Genomic DNA, 20,648 nt, shown 5'->3' on the forward strand with positions numbered 1-20,648 from the left:
TTCCTTCCTTCCTTCCTTCCTTCCTTCCTTCCTTCCTTCCTTCCTTCATTCCTTTCTTCCTCCCTCCTTCCCTCCTTCCTTCCTTCTCCTTTCTTCCAACACATATTTCATTGAGCAACTAGTATTCCTCAGCCCCTGCTGTAGGATTGGAGGCACATGACTATACAGGACAGCAGACAAAATCCCTACTCCGATCAAAGTCATAATTTAGTTGAGGGGAGGGGGAAGCAATTTAAAAATTATTTTTAATAATAATATAACCAAAATGTCTAGACAATAAATACTTAAAGGAGAATAAAACAGATGATAGAGAGTGACTGGAAAGCCTTCAGGCTGAGTGATCAGAAAAGCCACTACTGAGGCAATGATACTTACTCTGAGAAATAAACTACAATTAGGAGCCAGCCACAAGAGGTTATAGAGGAAGCAGATTCCAGGAAGGGAGGGCAGCTATGGGAAAAGACCTGAACGGGGGTGGGTATCCAGTTTGAGGAAGCAAATAAAAGCCAGGTGGCTGAACTATATAGTGCCCAGGAAAGAGGTCAACAGGGATCAAAGGAGGCCCCAGAACTTACGATACCTTATAGGTTAGTGTAGGGAGTTCAAATTTAATACTAAGCTTATATAAAAGTCATCTGAGCTTTAAGCAGCAAGTGACATATTCTGATTGACATGAAAAAAAGTATGTGTGTGTGTGTGTGTGTGTATGTATGTTACTGTGGCTACCATGTAGAGGATGACAAGAAGGAATAAGAGTGGTGGTCAGAAGACAGAAGTCATGGGGCGCTGGGTGGCTCAGTCAGTTAAGCAACCAACTCTTGCTTTCAGCTCAGGTCATGGATCTCAGGGTCATGAGATTGAGCCCCACGTTGAGCTCCATGCTCAGAGGAGAGTGTTTTAAGATGCTCTTCCTCTGCCCCTCTCCCGACTAGTGTGTGCACGCTCTCCCTCTCTCTCTCAAATAAATAAATAAATCTTAAAAAAAAAAGGAGACAGGAGTCATGCGGTGGTCCGGGTGGTCTGTGCTTGAGTGGTAAGAGTAAAATTGAAGGGAAGGGGGCAGGTTTTCGATTTAGCTTGGAGGAAGAGTCAACAGAACCTGAAGATGTGTTTCATATGTGGGTGTAGGAAAGAGGAGACTGAAGAAAGACTCCTAAGCTTTGACTGGAGCTACCAGGAGATGCCATTTACTGAGACTAGGAAGGTGGGAAAGAAACAGGTTGAGGGTGAATGAGGTTAAATTTGAGGTATCTACCTAGACATCTTCCCGGGGTGGGAGGGTTGGGAGACAGAGAATACGCAGACTGGGAGGAGATAAATCAAAATAATGCCACTGCCAAGTTTCAGAAACTCACCAACTTCACATTCCGTTTCTCTCTTGAAGCCCTCCAAATTCCTCTGAGTATATACGAGTCACAAAGTGTTCTTTCCTTTTTTTGAGATTTCAAATACACATTCACTAAACCACATACATTATACATAATTCAAATATACTGAAACACACAGTAGGAAGATGAAATACCCTCACATCCACTGTAATGGGGCAGTGCACACCTGTCCACAGAGACAGGACAACTTCTGAGGCAGGGTAAAAAACAACATAGACAGTTTCCAATATACTTGCTAATATCTTCTCTTCTATTGAGTTCTTGAATAACCTAAAAGCATGACTGTGGAATAAAGTTATTTTTAGCATCACCCTAAAGCTGGAAGACAACCTGAAAGACCCTTGATCCTAGCTCCCACCAAAGGAGGAATTCTCTTAAAATATTTTTTTAAAAGATCAGTTATTTGAGAAAGAGAGAGCATGAATGTGGGAGGGGCAGAGGGAGAGGAAGAGAGAGAATCTCAAGCAGATTCCCTGCTGAACTCAGAGCCCGATGCAGGGCTCAATCTCATGACTCTGAGGTCATGACCTGAGCCAAAACCAAGAGTCAGACGCTCAACCGACTGTGCCACCCAGGTGCTCCTCTCTCAAAAATATTTTTAAAGAGATGATTACACATTATTTAATACCTCTAGTGAAAAGCTCATGAATTTACAACTTCACAAGGCAACTCATTCAATTTTAAGACGTCTCATTGTCAGAAATGCATTTGTCACACTGAACTAAATAAAATCTTCTACCCTTTAATATATTAATTGAGTCTTTTTTCTTCCTTCTGGAGCCTAACAGGGAGCATCTAATCCATATTTCTTGAGGAAGACTGTCCCCTATTTCAAAAACAATGATCACATCTTTCTAATCATTCTTTCTCCAGACAAAACATTGACAGTTCTTTCCCATTACCCAGGGAACCCCAACTTCCAGAGATTTCAACCATGTTTGTAATCCTCTTTTAGATCTCTTAAAAATGTTATTCTAGAACTTATCTTCTGATGTGATTAGCCTAGTACAGAGTACGCTGTCAATATTACCTCTCTTGATGTAAACAGTAGAGTTTATAGGCTAATATTGCATCTGTATGTTTAGCCAGCTCATATTCTGAGTTTAAAATGACCTAATATTTAGAACTTTTCCATATGAATTCTAAGTTCATTTTTACACATTTTATATATACACAACTAATTATTTAACCAAGTGTTGAACTCTATGTGTATTCTCAGTGAATTTTTAACTTTTAGTTTCCTTTCATTATTTTAATATATCACCATCTTTGAGTCCTCATCCCGTAATCTAATGTAGCCAGTCTGTTATCAACATATTTTGGGTATGAATGTTTAAATATCTACGATTATGCCTAATTCAACTTTATTAGTCCACCTCATACAAGAAATGAGAAACCCTGCCAATTACCTTACTATCATTCAGATGTACCATTTATTTAATACTCCAGCTACAAGTCCAGCAAACCAAATGCAAAAGAAAATGCAGTCTTGCTAGTATAATCTGTGTTTATTGAAACCATGGTGGTCTCTGGTCGGTAATGATGGCAAAGTATTCACAAACCAATGGCTTACAGTTTTTCCTCAAATTTTCTTAAAAACTGCTATCAAGATCCCCGATCTCTACATTGAGCAGACACCTTTTCCCCAAGTTGAAAAGCTGCCATGTTTGTCTCCACGTCATCTCCTGCTAATTCTGACATTTCACTGATTGCTTGATCGATTATAACAATATCTTGTATTTAAGTATTTTCAATGTGCCACATACTTGGCTTAAGAGTTTTACATGCTGATTTCACTTAATTCTCACCAAAACCCCATGCTTTAGATAGCAGGAGTCCCTTCTTCATAAAGGAAACCATCACTTAGAGAGGCTAAAGAGTTTGCCAGGGACAACACATCCAATAAGCAACAAGCAGTGCCTGGATTCACACCAAGAATTCCTGCTTTTAAGTGTTCCGCAGTTATTCGGCAGGCATTTCTGGACGATCTGCCAAGCACAAGGAATTGTTGTCCCTGGTACTTCAGGAAGATGTGGCAACGCTGACAATCGCCAACTTGTAAATGTTCCATCCAAACCCTAATAAAATATTAATTATCTACCACTCCCACTACTTTTTCTCCTCTCCCTTCTGCAGTGATAGCTTTAGGGCATCTCACTGCTTATTAGTAACATTGGAGAACAGAGGAAGAAAGGGAGAGGATATCTATTTACATAACTGGAAAGACACTTGAGAATTTTTCCAAATACAAAGGGAGTCCATTTTGTTACTGTTAATTCTAATAAAAGATTTTAAAGTAGAACATTTCTCTTGGCTTAAATACAGGCTGAGAATTATCTGGAACTTTCATTTATTAATGTTCCCTTGATGCCCTATAACCATATATAACTTATGAATTTTAGACTCTGTGTGGGCAGATATTCCTGTTGCCTAGAAATACGGCAGCTAGAACCAACTGACAAAAGGGGTATAGAAATGATAGAAAGCTATGAGGAGGAGAGAGATTTCTGGTTCAGCATATGTTGAAATACACCACTACCCACATTCCTTCCATTGCTACTCTTGTTTCAGCATGTAAATCTGAAAAAATACTTAGAGTTATCAATAACTTTGTCAAACTCATCTCAGAAGCATTTCCATTTTAGGAAAATTCACTTTATTCTTCTATTTTATAAAATAGTTTTCAGTATCCAGACATATGCCCGCCCTTGCTTCAAACATCAGACTTCAAATGCACTCTGAATGGTTTCAAACGGAATTCTCCTTTGCATCCCCATGCCAGATGCCTGGAATCTTCCAGACTTCTGTAGGTTGACCATAAAGGAGTCGACCACCTGATTTCTATCAAAGAGCCTGAACCCATAAGGTCAGTAGTTCCCGAGCATGTCTGCCAATCAGAATCACCTGGGAAACTAAAATTTATTAATGTCTATGTCCACCCCCTGAGATTGTATGAGATTTAATTGGTATGGGGGAGGGAGGGCAGTTACCTGGACATCAGAATTTTTTAAAGACCACCAAGTGATGCTGGTGTGCAGAGAAGTTTGGGAACTTCTGACATAGAAAGTATCTTTCTCAGTTCTCAGTTCTCAGTTCTCTCTTAACCCTGCTGTTCATCACTGGACTGCAATCTGCCGTGGCGTGAATCCATCTTGGCCCTGTCCAAAGGGACCTGGATGTCCAAAGTACCAGGAGGCCTAGCTTCTACCTGGTTTCATCTACCATCAGTTCCCTTGTATGAGTGAGTTTCAGTGCATGAACTTTGCAGGGGAAAAAAGGGCAGCAACTTAGTTTTATCTACCAAACTGAGATTTCCATTTAAAAATTGCCCGAAAGATGGAAATCTTCCGCAGGGACGTGTGTTTTGCTGATCTGGCTTCTCCAAGTTCTTTAGCTCTCTAATATTATTGCAGATGAGAAAGAACACAGAGTATAAGGGAAAAACATTCACACCTAGAATTAAGAAAGAAACTTCTATAAAATCACCAAGTCTCTAGATCAAAGCCCAAAAGACTCTAGTGGAGCTTACTAAACATCTGTGTAGCAAAGCCACAGAAACAGAAAAGAGAGCTCTGTGGTTCAGACACATTTGTTAAAACATTAATTATATTTCTCCCAGGTAAGCAGTTTCCTATATTCAAGGTCTACTAACTTCTTTGATGCGCATGCCAGATAATCTTCTTCACAGTATATAATATTTTGAGTTGTAAACATTATGATTAATCTCCAAAGACAACCTTTAAGACTTGGGACATTTGTTTTCCCTCAGGTCTTGATTAGAAGCATCCTAATCTGAAAGAGCCACATGGTTTCCCCTTATCACATCACTCTATTTTAATTCTCAGCACTTTCTCATATTTTTCTTGTTTATGTATTTATTTGTTTATCCCCCACCAAAATCTGAGCTCCATGATACCACTGGCCTCATCTCACTCAATGCTATGTCCCTAGGATTGGGAACTGTTCAATTAAAGTTCAATCAATATTGGTTACATGAATGAATGAACATTCCAACATTCACTGCCCATAGGTAAGTGTTTTACTCAGTCGTGTGAGAGTCACAAATGATTCCCCTGCTGTGTGACCTGGAGCCTCAAGTTTGTACATCTACAAAGTGGGAGAAATAAGACGTTGACCTCACAGGGCTATTGTGAGAATTACATGAGAGTCCACACTTCAAGGACTTAAGAGTGTATGGCATATACTGAAAACTCAATGAATGAAAAATCATATCATAGAAATGTATGTCTATGACAGAAGGGAACAAAAGTGGTAAGAGAAATACTATGATTTTAATTCACCAATCACTTTTAAAATGTATTCTATTATGCATGTTCTTTCACTATTAAGGAAGAAAATTGGAATATGTTTTTATGTAAACTACTGCTTACTTGCAGGAGAAGAAAGAACAGCAAACCGGGACTCAGAGGAAATGAATCCAGGCTGCTGATCTTCATGGCCTCCAACAAACCATTTAATAGGTACTTAAGATTCAGTTTCTCACCTGTAAAACTGGGGATGTAGGGAAATTTAGGAAACCTGAGGGGAATCAACTGAACTCTGAGCTCTTTTTTTTTTTTAAGTTTATTTTTTTAGCAACCTCTACACCTAACATGGGGCTCAAACTCATGACCCTGAGATCAAGAGTCACACGTTCTTCAGACTGAGCCAGCCAGGCAACCCTGAACTCTGAGTTCGTAAGAGCAACAAGTAAATATACAGGACAGCAACATTTAATCTGTAAAAGCAAAAACTGTTCAAAGTTTTCTCATAAGAAATGAGATGAATAGGAAATGAGATGAATGAGGAAAGTTCTCAATAACAAATTAAATCTGGTCTATACATTATTTGTATAGCACTAGATATATAATTCCAACTTTACGGTTAACAAAAATTAGGCATTTGAAGTTATTTTTGTAGAATACTATGTGCTATGTGCTATGCTTATGAGCAGCTTTTTTTTTTCTTTTTTCTTTTTTCTTTTTTTTTTTTTTTTGATCTGCTCTAGAATGTAACAAGTTTAAGAGACATAGATTGGGAAGAAGTTTCCTGGAGAAACAACTGTCTATTTAAAAATTCTGTACTAGTTATTTTTTAAAAGTTACAATAAACAGCATTGTGAGGCATCCATATGCACAGTTTTGTCTTTTTTTTTTCATATGGATCAAACATTTTCAGAAACATGGTGATGTATAATGAATTCATTCCTTTTGCCAGCAACTTTATTGTAATAGGGCTCTATTACAAAAATGAATCAATAAGCCACCATTCACTTTCTTTGAAGTGGACTCTGCCTTCCCTTCCAAGAAATAACCCAGAAATATGCCATGGATTGTTTGAAGCCTTGAACTTGTTGGTCAATTCAGGTGCATTGTTCCCTTGGCTCTTAGGTCTGCCCTGTTTCCTCAGGCTGGCATTATAAAATCATCTGCTCTGCCAGGGAGAACCACACAGCTGAAGAGTATCATCATGCGTGGAGCATTACACTGGTTCATGTGTCCTTATTACTAATGCACAAAGCACGAAGCTTGGAGAGGTCCCTTCGTCATCTGGAAATTGGGGTGGGGGGCATAATCTGAAGACTTATAAATATCTCTTAACAAAGCCCCAGCTGAGCTGTGTCAGGGTTGTACACTTTCTTCATCTTTCCCTTACAGCTTTTCAATTTGCTTTCCAAACATTTCTTTGTAGCCGTTGGCTGGGGTGCACTTAAAAGCAGCACATAGTTAACCACAAAGAATGCTCACTGTTTTCTGTGATTTCAAATCACAGCACAATTTCCAAGCACTTCCTCAGCGAACAGCCCAGCAGCAGTTACCCTGCTGCTGAAGACTTACTTCTCATCAGAGAAATGTTTCAGTTTTAGAGACAGCCCAGGAGCAAGGCTGTGACAAATGATGACATATGTTTCAGCCTCCATTCACTAGCGATTTCTACCCCCAAAGGAAGAGTGAATCAATTTTTGTGCCAATTCAACGAGCACATCCCACAATGCTGCCCTCTTCTCTAACTCACACAAACTAGGCATTCATCAACCCGGATTACTTGCCTCAAATGGGGACTCACAGTTGCTAAGTGGCTGGGTTGGGGGTGGGATTGCACTGTGTCAAAAAGGGGCAAAGTACAAGAAAAGGACATGAATCCATCAGGGAAGTGAGAGTTAATTCATTGAGACAAAATAGTGAGGTTTTCAAAAGCCAATGCAAGAGGAAAGACTGCTTCCCACCCCCACCCCTGACAATCCTGTGAAAGACAGTGCAGAAATGACCTCGGCAGCATCCCAGGGGTCATGTTACCCCAAGGGGGTGCGGCTCCACGACAGTGTATCTGATAGATTATACTGAGACCCGCTTCACTTTGCAACCACATTTCTCTTTTCTTTCCCATTTAATCGGACCTAGTTGTACACCATTTGAGGAACTGTCTCCAGACTGGGTCCTAGGGTTAGAAAATGGGCAGGGCAAATTTCCATAAAGCTCATCTCTGGGTATAGTTTTAAGGGTGGACGAACCTATTGCCTTGAGGCAAGGAAATTAGAAGTTGATTTTTTTCACTCCAGAAGCCTACAAGCCAATGTCACACTGCCCTCTGGAGGTATTCTCATTGGGTCCAACTCTGAACTAGTCATTGGCAACCACTGAAAAATGTGGAGTTGTAGAGCGTCGGTAGTCTTTACTAGCAAGGGAGTGTGGAGGAGGAGAACTAACTGTTCACTAACTCCATGTGAGTGGTGTGAGAGAGTGTGTATAAAAGGGAAGAAGATGAATAAGTAAATATTGCCTCCTGATCTCAGTAGTATCGAGAGAGTGTATGCATGTAGACATGTACTCAAAGGTGGTGGTAGGAAGGAGACTGTGACAAGTCAGTGGGGATGGGTGTGAAAGCAAGTGTTTTGCAAAGATGGCCACAGTCATATATTCCATTCCCCTGTGACCTCCTTATGATGTGATCCTGAGGCGCAGTCTATGTTCCCTCTTGAATCCAGTGAGATGTGACTACAATGAAGATGACTCAAAGGCTAAGTTATAAATGGCTGCTATCCAGTTTCTACCTGGGCCCCTTCAGATGTTCACTACGTGGACCCGGCCACTCAGCTGTGGGGAAGCTGAGTGGCAACATGGAGTGGCCACACTGCCACCACAGGACCAGCTGAGGTCCCCAGCCAAGAGCTGACAGCAGATGCCAGTCAGGCAAGTGATCGAGGGAGCCTTCCAATGATTCCAACCACTCACCTTGGAGTTGACATCAAGTGAAGCAGACATCTGTCCCCACTTAGCCCCTCCTCGGATTGCAGATTTGTGAGCAAACTAAGTGTCACTGTAGCAAGTGACTATGTTTTGGGGTGTTGTGTTATACAATAGATTAAAAAAATTGGGCAAGGTCCCCTCTGGCACTGGGCATTTCTTTGCACAGAATAAGCCAGGCCTGAAGAGAAATGGAACCTGCCTCTCTGCCTTTCATAATCTGGGTTGATTCTTCACTAACCTTAGCTTTTTCCCTCTTGGCCCCAGATTAATTTGTCCATGGGCTCTTATCTCCATTAAAATTTTGTGTATATATGTGCTCTACATGGTGCTTTGTACAAACTTGAATTGTGGCCACTATTTCATAATCAGATTTTATTTACACACATCTAAATTTCCATCTTCTCTCAAAAACTCAAAAAAAGCAAAAACAAAAACAAAAGATCTGCCAATACCTGATTTGCATTCCCACACAACAGTAACTCAGTCACAAGAACTCTTTTTTCCTCCATCCTCTCTACTGTCTATTGCATTGCACCAAGACCATCACTCTTTTATCCTTGCTGTCTGACCTCTATGGGCATTTGGGTTTGTGGCATCTATTTTAACCAACAATTCTCTACCGGTTGGCTGGAATATATTCTCACACAGTTATCCAGGAGTTAATATCCTATTGAAACAAAAGGTTTAAGATAACCAGAAAAATAGAAGTCAGAATAATGACAGAAAAAATATCTGAAGGTCAAGTTTTTAAAAATTAAGTAAGAAAGGAGGACATAACATATATATAAAAAAAAAGCCACAAGGGGATGTGACCCATATGTCAATGTAGGGTATTATCAGGCAGCCTGATGCCATCTCCAACCATTAGCAGCTGCACATACCTGGATGCCCCAGAAGCCAATGCTTTGTCTTGCAAAGTTCATTCTCACTGGGAGTAAGGTTACATCAAATCCAAAGTCTACTAATTGAATCACATACACTGTTTAAGAACCCTATTCACCTTTTGGTATAGTTGCTCAGGATATCCTTATCACGCCACTGTGTGAAGACTCTCAAATTAATAGTTTCTAGAGAGAAGATTCAATTTCAAGTTTTGGAAAATCACCTAGCCTGGATGACCCAGATGGAGCTGATACATTTCTTTTTATTTTTAGTGTTTGGTGTCTTTCATTTTATTAAAGAGGTTTTCAGTCAATTTTCTTTCCATATTACTGATTAGCATAATTTTTAGTATATTTTATATGTCCTAGAATGAGTAGGATTAAGGAAAGGGAACAGTAAAGGATGTCAGTCCACTAAGAAAATAATTATCATTTATGGATAAAAATAAGGATTTTATTTCCTGAGAAATAAAAATGGAGGGGAAAATCCTATTTCTTGCTCATTAAATATATTGGGAAAGGGACCATTTCTAAAGTTTATCTCATAGTGATTGATAGGTATTCACTGATTACTCTGAGAAAATTTCTATGGCTCAAAGTCAGTCCAGAGAGCACTTAGTTAATTTTTATGCAGTCTTTCTGAAGAACCACCAGCAGTGTGAAAACACTGTAGTTTAACAAAGTCTGTTTTTCTGGTGGGCCAATTATGGCATGTTGAAACAGGACTCTACTCTTCCTTTTTCATTTGATATCAAATTGGATGGGCTTTCTAGAAATATTACTTTTGGGGGGGAAACAATATCAAGTTATCTTTTAAAGTATATCCTATTTTATGATATTACCATAGAAAGATTTTCCATGTCTCTTTCAACAAAACATGCAAGGATAGTTAAGGGGCATATTACCTTTCCCACCTTGAACAAACAAACAAACAAACAAAAAGACTTGGCTCAATTAGGTATTTAAATAAGGTATTTTCTTCTTCATTATCAGAAGAGAGTTAAGTTATTCAGCTAGTGAGGCCTGTGTCTGGGATCAAATTCTTGGTTTACAAATTTAATGTCTGAAATGCTGCCGCAGGAGGATATTTATACATCAATGACTTCAACAAAGCACAATCCTCATAAAATTTAATTTTATTGGAGTTGTAGAATACTTATTTTGGGAGAAAAGGATGAATTTATGAAAAAAACAGACAACAGGATCGTTTTGAAGTTTTTATTACTGTCATTTTCTTTATCTCTAGCCAGAGTTAAAAGCTCAGTGCCAGAATTAGGGTTAAAATTTGATGGCATCTCAGCCAGAAAGTTGTGGAAATCAAACTGAGAAGTCAGGAATAAAATTACTGACAAAGGCACTTTGGTATCCATCCGGTGCATTGATTTTAATATCATCAAAACCTTAACCCAATGCCAGAACAGCAAGGAGTTTTCATTTGGAAGCAGAGACTTTTAGCAAAGAGCAGTATTCCGGGATGAACTTTTTATAAGTAACAGAGTATATTCACCACGATGTTATGTAACTGTGGAAAAGTGTCCAAATGTTGTCAAGATCAAATAAACAAAGATGTCCAGAAAACCTAACCACCTTGTCATTCTGGTTTTCTCACAATTTTCCCCCCCTCCTATTCATAAAGATATCTATGAACAGGCAATGTATCTACTCCGACTCTTTCAAGGCAAAACGGCAGCTGTCAAATTAACTTTGTTAGCTATTAAAATAAGTGAAAAGCTCTCCACTTCATAGAGGATTTTGCCTGGGGAACTGTACGTTGTGCAGGTCTCTGAATGGGCATCCTAACGGGCTCCCAGAATAGCAAAGTTCCTAAATGATACTTGGGGACCTTTCATTCATCTCTCAGGTGAGGCAGCTGCCCTCAGCTCTGTGCCTGGGGGCTCCAGAATAGCTATGATTTGTAAGTTCTGGGATCCTTGTCCTAGACAGCAAGACAGCAGAGTGCTTAAAGCTCACAGGTCCCCTCAACCCCGACAGCAGTCCCGTTAGGTCCCCAAAGGGTCGTTCTCCTTTCCCAGGAGGGATGAATGGGGATGCGTGGCAGGTGTGTATGTGGGGGAATCTAGTAAGTGGGACGCTGGGGACAAGAAAGTGTTCAGAGACGGAAAGCTGCCCGAGGTCACCCGTGCTCAGCTTACCCGGGCGAAAACTCGGGGCGGGGCGGTGGAAGCGGAGAGCCCAGCCGCCGGCGCCTTTGGCTCCGGGGGTGCGGGAGCCGACCACCAAGGGGAGCGCGTGCGGGGTGCGGGCTGCAGGGCTGCCGGGGGGCGGGGGGGGGGGAGCGACGGCTTCCAGCCTCGGCCGCGGAGGACAGCCGCTGGCCCCGGGGGCGCCTGCACTCGCGTCTGCTCCGAGGGCGGGAGACGGGACGGGGCTCGGCGCGGCGGGCTCCAGAAGGGGAACGCGCTTACCTGCAGATAGGGCCGCCCGCGGGCCACGCCGCCCACGACGATGTCCGCCGCGGCCATGGCCCCGGTGGGCGAGAAGCCGAAGCCCACGTAGCCGGCGGTGCGCACCTCGAGGCGAAAGGCGAGCCGGCCGCCCCGTGGGCCCCAGCTCAGCCAGTATTTGCCCTCGGAGTCGAGGAGGGTGCGGTGCGGGAGGGCCCGGCCCAAGCCCCCCGCCGCCGCGCCGGGGAGCAGCCCCCAAAGCAGGAGCAGCGGCCAGCCGCACATCCTCGGGCGCCTCCTGCCCGCCGGCACCTGGGTCGCGCCGACAGGCAGAGCGAGGACGCGGCTCGAGGGGCGGCGGCGGCGCGCGGGAGGCCTGGGCCCGCCCCCTCGGCCCGCCCGCGGGGAGGGGCCCCAGCCGCTCCCGCTCCCGCTCCCCTCGCAGCCGCTGGCGACCCTCGCTCGGCGCGTCGGGCTTCCCGCGCATCCACCTGCGGCCCCGCACCCTGGCCCGGTCCCCGAGGTCTGGGCTCGGTGGGGAGGCAAGAGAGCGACGTCCTGGGTGCAGGAGGCAGAAGCCGAGAAGAGGGGGCTGGGGCCGAGGGGAAAGGAGTGAGCCCTCTAGTTCTGGGAGCACGTGGGCGCTTGTTGGGGCGGAGGACGGCGCGGGAGTGAGTGAGTCCCTGGGGAAAGGAGAAACTGAGGACAGAGGGCAAGTTTAGCCTAGCCGAGAAGGGGAGGAGTTGAGTGATCAGAAGGGATAATCCTGGGTTTGGGTGGAGGGACAGTGAGATAAAGTACCAGTCAGGGCCACTGTTTAACACTTCCCTATCCATTGCAGTTGACTTTCTGAAGCCAATGTACCCGGCGATCCCCCTAGCCCACGGAGGGACACCATTCATCTCCTCCAGGACATTTCTCCCACCCTTTCACCCTGTGGGAGTCCCAGGGCTGGGAAGGGCTCGCTCCCGATGGCAGGAGTCAGCGCCCTGGTGCCTGCCTTCCTCCTGGGTTTGGTTTGGTTTGGTTTTGAGGGGACAAGTACTGCCAAACTACTTTGTCATCGTCGTAGGTCAGGGTTAAAGCATCATTTGGAAGTTAGATTAAATCTGAAATCGTCTTTTCCTGGTATGTCAAGCTCTGACCACAGTCACGTTTAGCAAAAAATGTTTTAGCAAAAAGTGTTTTTGACCACATCACTCCTGTCTTCAGAACACTACTCAATGTGGCAAATTACCTTCTTTATTTATTTAGTCATGTATTTATATTCTGCCATGTTAAAAAAAAAAAATCTAAGGTGGCTTACAAACATACAAACAACACAAAATAGAAAACTAATAGACGATATCAATTGAAAAGATAGAGGTAAGAAGAATACTACAAATATGTACTAATACTCTGGGTTTGGAAGCTCCATACAAGCCACTCTTTCTACAAGTCATAGTTCAGCTTGCTTTTTCTTCCTCCTACTATTTTCTCTTTCCATTTCTTTTCCCAGAACTTTTCTAAAGTTACCAGCCTGCATCAAAACTTTGTTCTTCCAAAGATTCAAGCACATGTCACCATGTCTGGAAGGCAAGCTTCAAGTGGATCTGCTGACCAGGGAGTTCCAGGGTAGCCTGAGAAGGGACCCATCCCAAGGAGAGAGGGGATGGAGGTCTGCAGATTTAGCCAATGACAAGAGGCCAGCATCAGAGAAGAGGGCTGTTGAAACTGTGGGACAAGGCAAGAAAGAGCTGAGTTTCTACAAGCACTGGGGCCGTGGCTACTGCTGCTGGCTCCAGCCATAAAGAGGAGAGGAATGAGGAGAGAGAGGAACAAAATGGTGGACAATGGAGGCCAAGAGGAATGGGTCTTGGCACCATGTGAGGCACACTCACCACATTGGGCAGGATTTTAGGGGAGCCCAATTATTCCAGAGCAATCAAAAGCAAACTTCCTGCTTTGTGACCCTACTTTTATTCCTAGCATGGAAGAGCCTGGAACGCATAGCTCTATCTGCTTCCTAAGGTTGGTTCTATGAGTCCTAAATTCACATCTAGAACCTGCCCCCCATTTAATGTTCTAGCTCTACCTTGCATCACTCTCACCTCACTCACCCCATGCCCTCTAGACACATGAAAACTGCCTCTAGAATTTTCAGAAGAGAGCCCTGCTGTCTCACATCACTGTGCCTTTTCAGATTGCTCACTCGGCCACATTTGCCTTTTCTCCCCTCTGAAGTATTTTCTGATCCTTCCTCCTGTACTTCTGCAGAGATGACACTGGCCCCTCCACAGTGGTGTTCATGAAATGTTCCATCCAGACCTCATGATTGCAGCGTTAACACTTCAGTGTCTGTTGATATGCTGGTTTTCCCCCATTAGCCTCTCTAGATCAGGAACTGCTTCTGGTTCCTGGTTGTAAATGCATTGCCTAGAGTATGGACCAGCATGCAGTAGGTGTTTAATAAATATTCATAGAAAAAGTGAATAGATGCATTTACAGATCCTCCTGGAAGCATCCTCTTTATGAAGTTGGACAATGGGGAGAAAGCTTGGCCCCCAGATATGTTGAAAGTTCTGCTCTGCATTAGTATTGAAGCAAAAATAGAAAAGAAGACCACACATGGATACACAAAAGAGAAAGTCTTAAATGGTTTTTATTATTTCATTAAGTAAAATCATTGAATGTGAAGTTATTGTCTTTTGTTTGTCTGTAATTGGCATTGTATCTAAAACACCCTGAGTGCTCAAGAAATATTAAAACTAATAAAATCATCTTGACATTAGGTCAATAAACAGAACATTATCAGCAGAATTCATATGCAAGAGACCCACTCTGCTTTGGTTTGAATTATCCCCGTAAATGAAGACAAAAGAGAAAATTTTATGTAAGTGTGGTTCATAAGCTGACTGAGTTCCCCAGATCAACACCAAGTGCCTACTCAATTGCACAGAGGACTCACTTTCCCAATTTGGAAATTAATTACTGTATGGTGGCTTGTCTTAAATTTGTAAGGAAAACAAGAAGAAAGCATAGGTCCATTAAAAACTCGGGCTATATGGCAGAGAGGAGAATGAAATCAGTGGTAAGAGGTTTCAATTTTATTATTTTTCAAACTATTGTTTTTGTAAAAATGATACTTGCTCCTTTGTTAAAGAAAAAAAGTCAGGAACTGCAGGGAAGTATGACTAAGAAAGTAAACTAAAAAGATCACCTGAAATTCCACCATCCAAAAATAACACTTGTATGCATTCTGAGAACATCATTCCAGAACTTAGTCCCATTAAAAGCTTGGAAGAACAGCCTGTGGGACAAGAATTTGCAAAGAAACAGGTGAATTAATTTTGGAAGACTCCACTTGAAACAAACAGACTCTAAACATGCCAGTTACAATCCCATTTTTTAGGTTTCTTCTCACCACATGTATCCAAAAAAGAAACAGAACAGACAAAACTAAAGATTCAGCAAGGTCGCAAGGTCTTACTCAAGTACAGAACATTCAACCAAATTACTCATTCTTAAAATGAATCATTTTCTCACACTTTTCAATCAGGAATTTTAAATGTAATGTTTATTTTGAATCCTCACCCATTCTGATACACAGCTTGAGCTCAACCAGTGTGACTACCCCCACGCTGAGCTTCCTCACCTTCCTACCCTCTGCTGTGAAGATTTATTTATATTTCCACATTCATCAGCTGCAAGGGTGGGGAGGAGAAAGGAAAAAGGAAAGCCCAAAGGACACTAACAAACCAATGCAAAGTTGCTTGGCATGACTGGAATTGTCTGAAATAGGTTATTTCTTATGTAAATAGAGGAGTATTGTAATTTTCCTGTCTGCTTGTACCTAAGGTGCAACAATAATACTAAATATTTATAAAGTTCCTGTCTTCTAGGGAGCTCAAAGAAAAATATTTATGTAAGTGATCTCAGCAGTTGTCCAACATTCAAATAGGGAAGCTGAAGCATTTTCTCACTGTTGTGTGAATAGGCTTAGTTAGCAGAGGAAAGTTGGTCACTGGTTCAAGTGAATACTATGAGTCAGTGGCAGAAAATCCAAAAATAGAACTTTGGTTTCTTCCTTCCTTCCTTCTTTTCTTTCCCCTTCCCTCCCCTCCCCTCTCTTCTCCTCTCCTCTCCTTCCTTTCTTCCTTCCTTTCTTCTTTCTTTCTTTCTTTCTTTCTTTCTTTCTTTCTTTCTTTCTTTCTTTCTTTCTTTCTTTCTTTCTTTCTTTCCTCCCTCCCTGCCTCCCTCTCTTTCTTTTTTTCTTTCTTTCTTTCTTTCTTTCTTTCTTTCTTTCTTTCTTTCTTTCTTTCTTTCTTTCTTTCTTTCTTTCTTTCTTTCCTCCCTCCCTGCCTCCCTCTCTTTCTTTTTTTCTTTCTTTCTTTCTTTCTTTCTTTCTTTCTTTCTTTCTTTCTTTCTTTCTTTCTTTCTTTCTTTCTTTCTTTCTTCTTTCTTTATCTCCTCCCTCCCTCCTTCCCTCCTTTCTTCCTTCCTTCCTGTTTTCCTTTTACTTCCATATTTTCTCCATTGTTTTCCTCCATTAGCCTGTCTAGATCAGGAACCGCTTCTGGTTCCTGGTTGTAAATGCATTGCCTAGAGTATGGACCAGCATGCAGTAGGTGCTTAATAAATATTTGTAGAAAACATTTATTACCTCACCTTCAATAAAAAGTAATATTTTTTCTTTTTTTTTTAAAGATTCATTTATTTATTTGAGAGAGAGAGTGCGTGAGAGAGTTGGGGGGGTGGGGCAGAGGGAGAGAATCTCAAACAGGCTCCACACCCAGGGTGGGAGCTGGACTCGGGGCTCCATCTCATAACCCAGATCATGACCTGAGCTGAAATCAAGAGTTGGATGCTTAACTGACTGAGCCACACAGGCGCCCCCCAAAATAATAATTTTTAAAGTCACCAGGTCATCACTATGACACTTTCTTCCAGCAGAGCTGATATTTTTCATATAAGCAAGATGCTATGACCACTATTAGCCCAATGATATACTCCTCATTGTAGTAATGGGAGAAAGTAATGATGACTGTAGGTGAATGGAGAAGGTGAGGCTACAGTGCATTTACTTTTATTATCAGGAGCCTGAGATGGGCTTAACTGACTTCTTGAGGCTGCTTTGCAATGGAGGGCCAGTTGGCATTGGAAATCACTCTTAGGCTCTTACATATGAAAATAAAAATAACAACAGGCAAACCATTTTCTCTGTTGCAAAACCTACACTTGGGCATTATCTATAAACTATGCTCTGAAATAAAATTGTTTCAACTAAAAACAGTCTGTGGAAGAAAAAAAGTAATGTTCTTTTTTTTATCACTAATGACCGTCTGTTAGAATTTCCCTTTACAGGGTAACCGTGATGTCTATCAATAACATGGTAGGGAAGAAACTGATTTATACTAGTATTTAGCCTATATTACTATAAAGTCATGCTTAAAAAGTTGTTTGGGTATTGATGAGAGCAATAGGCCCTGGAATTTTGCCGTTCATCAGAATGATCTATAGCTTATTGAAAATAACCATGTCCTCACACTTTGACAAACTGCCCTTCTGTGGGGCTGAACCGACATTAGCTGTCAGTGATTGCGGGAGGAGAAATGAGGGGTGATAAAATGTGCTGAGTTAATCCTAGGAATGTCAGTTTGGGAAGGAACCTGGTCAGTACTCTCATCCTGTAGCTGGAGAAAGTAAGTCCTAGAGAGAAGCAAATTGTTCATAGTTACAACGTTTTACTAGGTACGAGCAGGATGGTTGGGTGCCTGGCACAATTAATAACAACGTTGGGCTCTTTCCACATCCTTCTCTTAACAGTTAATTCTTGGTATTGGTTTTACCAACGTTGGTATTGGTTTTACCAAGTTCTAACCTCCGTAAACATGTTTGGAGAAAGAATAGAGAGGAGGAAGGCAATGTGAATACAGTGCTATTCTCCCCGAGTCTAGGGACCCCCAGATAGTCTCCTTCTAGTTACGCAGATTTAGTAAGTACTTGTGCTTCTGTGTGCTCATATTTCTACGGCCATCAATTAAAAGAAAAGCCTGTGTGCTTTGATGAAATGAGCAACCACTATCAGTTCAAAACTGAATACAAAGTTGGCTCCACGCTGAGGATGAGATGATTCAGTACCACTTGATTCCAAAATTCCACATGTGGTTTTGGAAAAATTTAAAGAAATCTGTACTATAATGGAAAAAAAAAACCCATAAAGACCAGATGTATAAATATAAAAACACAATTATCCAAAAAGTTCACTGAAGTCATTACAGTCATCACTAGGCATAATAACTAATGAAAAGAGGTTCCCTTAAGTAAAAAACTGGAATAATTAGCAATTATTTTTCCATGTGGAAACTGGCAAATATAAGACGTAGTCTGGGAATGAGTGTTAAATAAGGCTCTGAAGCTCTCTAATCAATGCTTGGATAAAGAAGAATTCGGAGGCGGGGCGGGGCAGGTAGGAGACCCCAGCAGGAGGCATCTCATCTCAGTGCCAGGGTCCTGGGGTGCACCAGGCTGCGGGGAGAGCAGACAGGACTCTTGCCGGCCCTCCTGCACCCACAGTTCTGCCAGAGACAGTGAACAGGCCATGAGAAATGGGCTGACACTGTTCCAGAGAGCAATAGGAGCTGAGAAGGGAAATAAAAGAGGGTAATGGGCCAAAGTGTGGGAACAGGAGAGTTGGGCAGCGCCGGAAGGCACCTCTAAGGAGATGACTTCTGAGCTGAGGTCTGGATGTTGCCTGGGAGATGCTTAGGAAGATCCGCAGGAAAGGTGTTCCAGAAGGAACAGCAAGTACAGAGGCCCTGCCTCAAGGGGTTGACTGGAGCCAGAGGTTGAAAACACCGAATTGAGGACCAAGCTCCACAGGGAATGGAGCCAGATTTCCCCACAGGGAAATCCAGTCCAGTTCTGTGTGACCCACAGCCCCATGCTTCTGGCCCCTGAGATTTTATCTTCTGGATTCATCAGAGGTCAAGAGCTCTCTGGAGAAGCCTGCTGTGCGGTATTATTTATGATCATGAAAGGCTGGAAAGCACCAAAGTCCAACAACAGAAGAATAATAGCTAAGCCAATCATGGCCCACTTCACAAGCAATCTCTTGCAGTAGTTGAAAATGCTAATTATAAGGATGGACACACAGGGAAAGGCCCATCATAATACGTTAAGTAAGAAAAAGCCCTATGCAAAGTAGTCTGAATGTCATAATTACAATCATGTCAAAATATGGCCATGTGTAGGGACTGAGAGAATGTAAAGGTGAATATACTTGTGTGTTTGGTTGGTGGGGTTGTTTTTGCCATGTTCAAAATTACACTTTACAGTTGTTGTCAATTTGTTATTCTAGAGAGTCTGTGTGTCTAAATCCACCCTTCCCCACCCCCAAAAGCCTAGCTGAGATCCACCTGCGTCTGTTACCTGCATCGCATACCTGCTTCATGGAGTTGTCAGGAGGATAATGTCTTATAGCTTCTCATGGCGCCCTGTACCTTTTCTTCATGGCACTTGAGGCAGGACAAGTCATTGACATCCCAGTTTGTCCTTTCTGTGTTCTACCTCCAACCACCCCACCCCCTTGAAATACTGTAATTCCTTTTACCGAGATTTTAGCCTGGTCCTCAAAGACCAAAAACCAAAAGCCTAAAGTCTACAGCTCTTCTCAGCTTTTGAAAAACTAAACTCATTGAAGAGATTGTACCTGGGGTGAGGGGCAAAGGCAGAGGGCCTGTGAGAAGCTAGGAGCAGGATATGGAATCCTATAACAGGAAGGGACTGTGTGCCTGCCCTCAGAGAGACTACAACTCAAAAGGATTAATAAAAATCATTACAGCAGGGCACCTGGGTGGCTCAGTTGGTTAAGCGACTGCCTTCGGCTCAGGTCATGATCCTGGAGTCCCGGGACCGAGTCCCGCATCGGGCTCCCTGCTCGGCGGGGAGTCTGCTTCTCCCTCTGATCCTCCCCCTCTCATGCTCTCTGTCTCCCATTCTCTCTCTCAGATAAATAAATAAAATCTTAAAAAAAAAAAAAATCTTAAAATCTTAAAAAAAAAAAATCATTACAGCAACATAACTAACACAAAGTATTTATTATGAACCAGATCATTTTCTTGGAAAAACAAAATATATACACATATATATGTAAAAAAAAAAGAAGAAGAAGAAGAAAAATGTGTTTGTTTCCCGTGCTGCAAGCTTTTATTTCCTCTCATTTGTAAACTGAAGCTCTAGTCTTTTTTTTTTTTTTTAAGATTTTATTTACTTATTTGTCAGAGAAAGAGAGAGAGAGCACAAGCAGGGGGAGCTGCAGAGAGGGAAGCAGACTCCCCGCTAAGCAGGGAGCCTGATACGGGACTTGATCCCAGGACCCTGGGATCATGACCTGAGCTGAAGGCAGACGCTTAACGACTGAGCCACCCAGGAGCCCCTTGAAGCTCTAGTCTTAATCCTTTGAAAATCTCTGCATTTAAAGATCCGTATCAGAAGTTAAAGAAATTAAAGATTAACTAACTTTGAAATTAGAGATAAATTAATTTAGCCTCACATAAATGCAATTTGGTCTTCAAAGTCATCTTTTCCCTCATTTAGATAATTTTTTTAAAAAGCTATACATTTTATTTTATTTTATTTTTTTAAGATTTTATTTATTTGAGAGAGAGAATGAGAGACAGAGAGCAGGAGAGGGAGGAGGGTCAGAGGGAGAAGCAGACCCCCCGCCGAGCAGGGACCCCGATGCGG

At 42.2% G+C, this 20,648-nt stretch overlaps 2 protein-coding genes across 2 annotated transcripts in view; both read right to left on the minus strand.

Annotated features, from left to right (window-relative positions):
- MOXD1 (monooxygenase DBH like 1) overlaps positions 1–12,244 on the minus strand; it is an 84,874-nt gene extending 72,630 nt beyond the window's left edge. Inside the window, exon 1 of the mRNA XM_034990668.1 lies at positions 11,943–12,244. Coding sequence (XP_034846559.1) covers positions 11,943–12,206 — 264 coding nt within the window. The 5' untranslated portion in view covers positions 12,207–12,244. The remainder of the gene's footprint in view (positions 1–11,942) is intronic.
- Positions 12,245–15,127: 2,883 nt separating this feature from the next.
- STX7 (syntaxin 7) overlaps positions 15,128–20,648 on the minus strand; it is a 98,126-nt gene continuing 92,605 nt past the window's right edge. The window contains exon 10 of the mRNA XM_034990671.1: positions 15,128–15,210. Coding sequence (XP_034846562.1) covers positions 15,190–15,210 — 21 coding nt within the window. The 3' untranslated portion in view covers positions 15,128–15,189. The remainder of the gene's footprint in view (positions 15,211–20,648) is intronic.

This window comes from Mirounga leonina, unplaced genomic scaffold (genome assembly GCF_011800145.1).
Source record: "Mirounga leonina isolate KUSES-001 unplaced genomic scaffold, KU_Mleo_1.0 Mir_53, whole genome shotgun sequence".
In the NCBI taxonomy this organism is placed as follows: Eukaryota; Metazoa; Chordata; class Mammalia; order Carnivora; family Phocidae; genus Mirounga; species Mirounga leonina.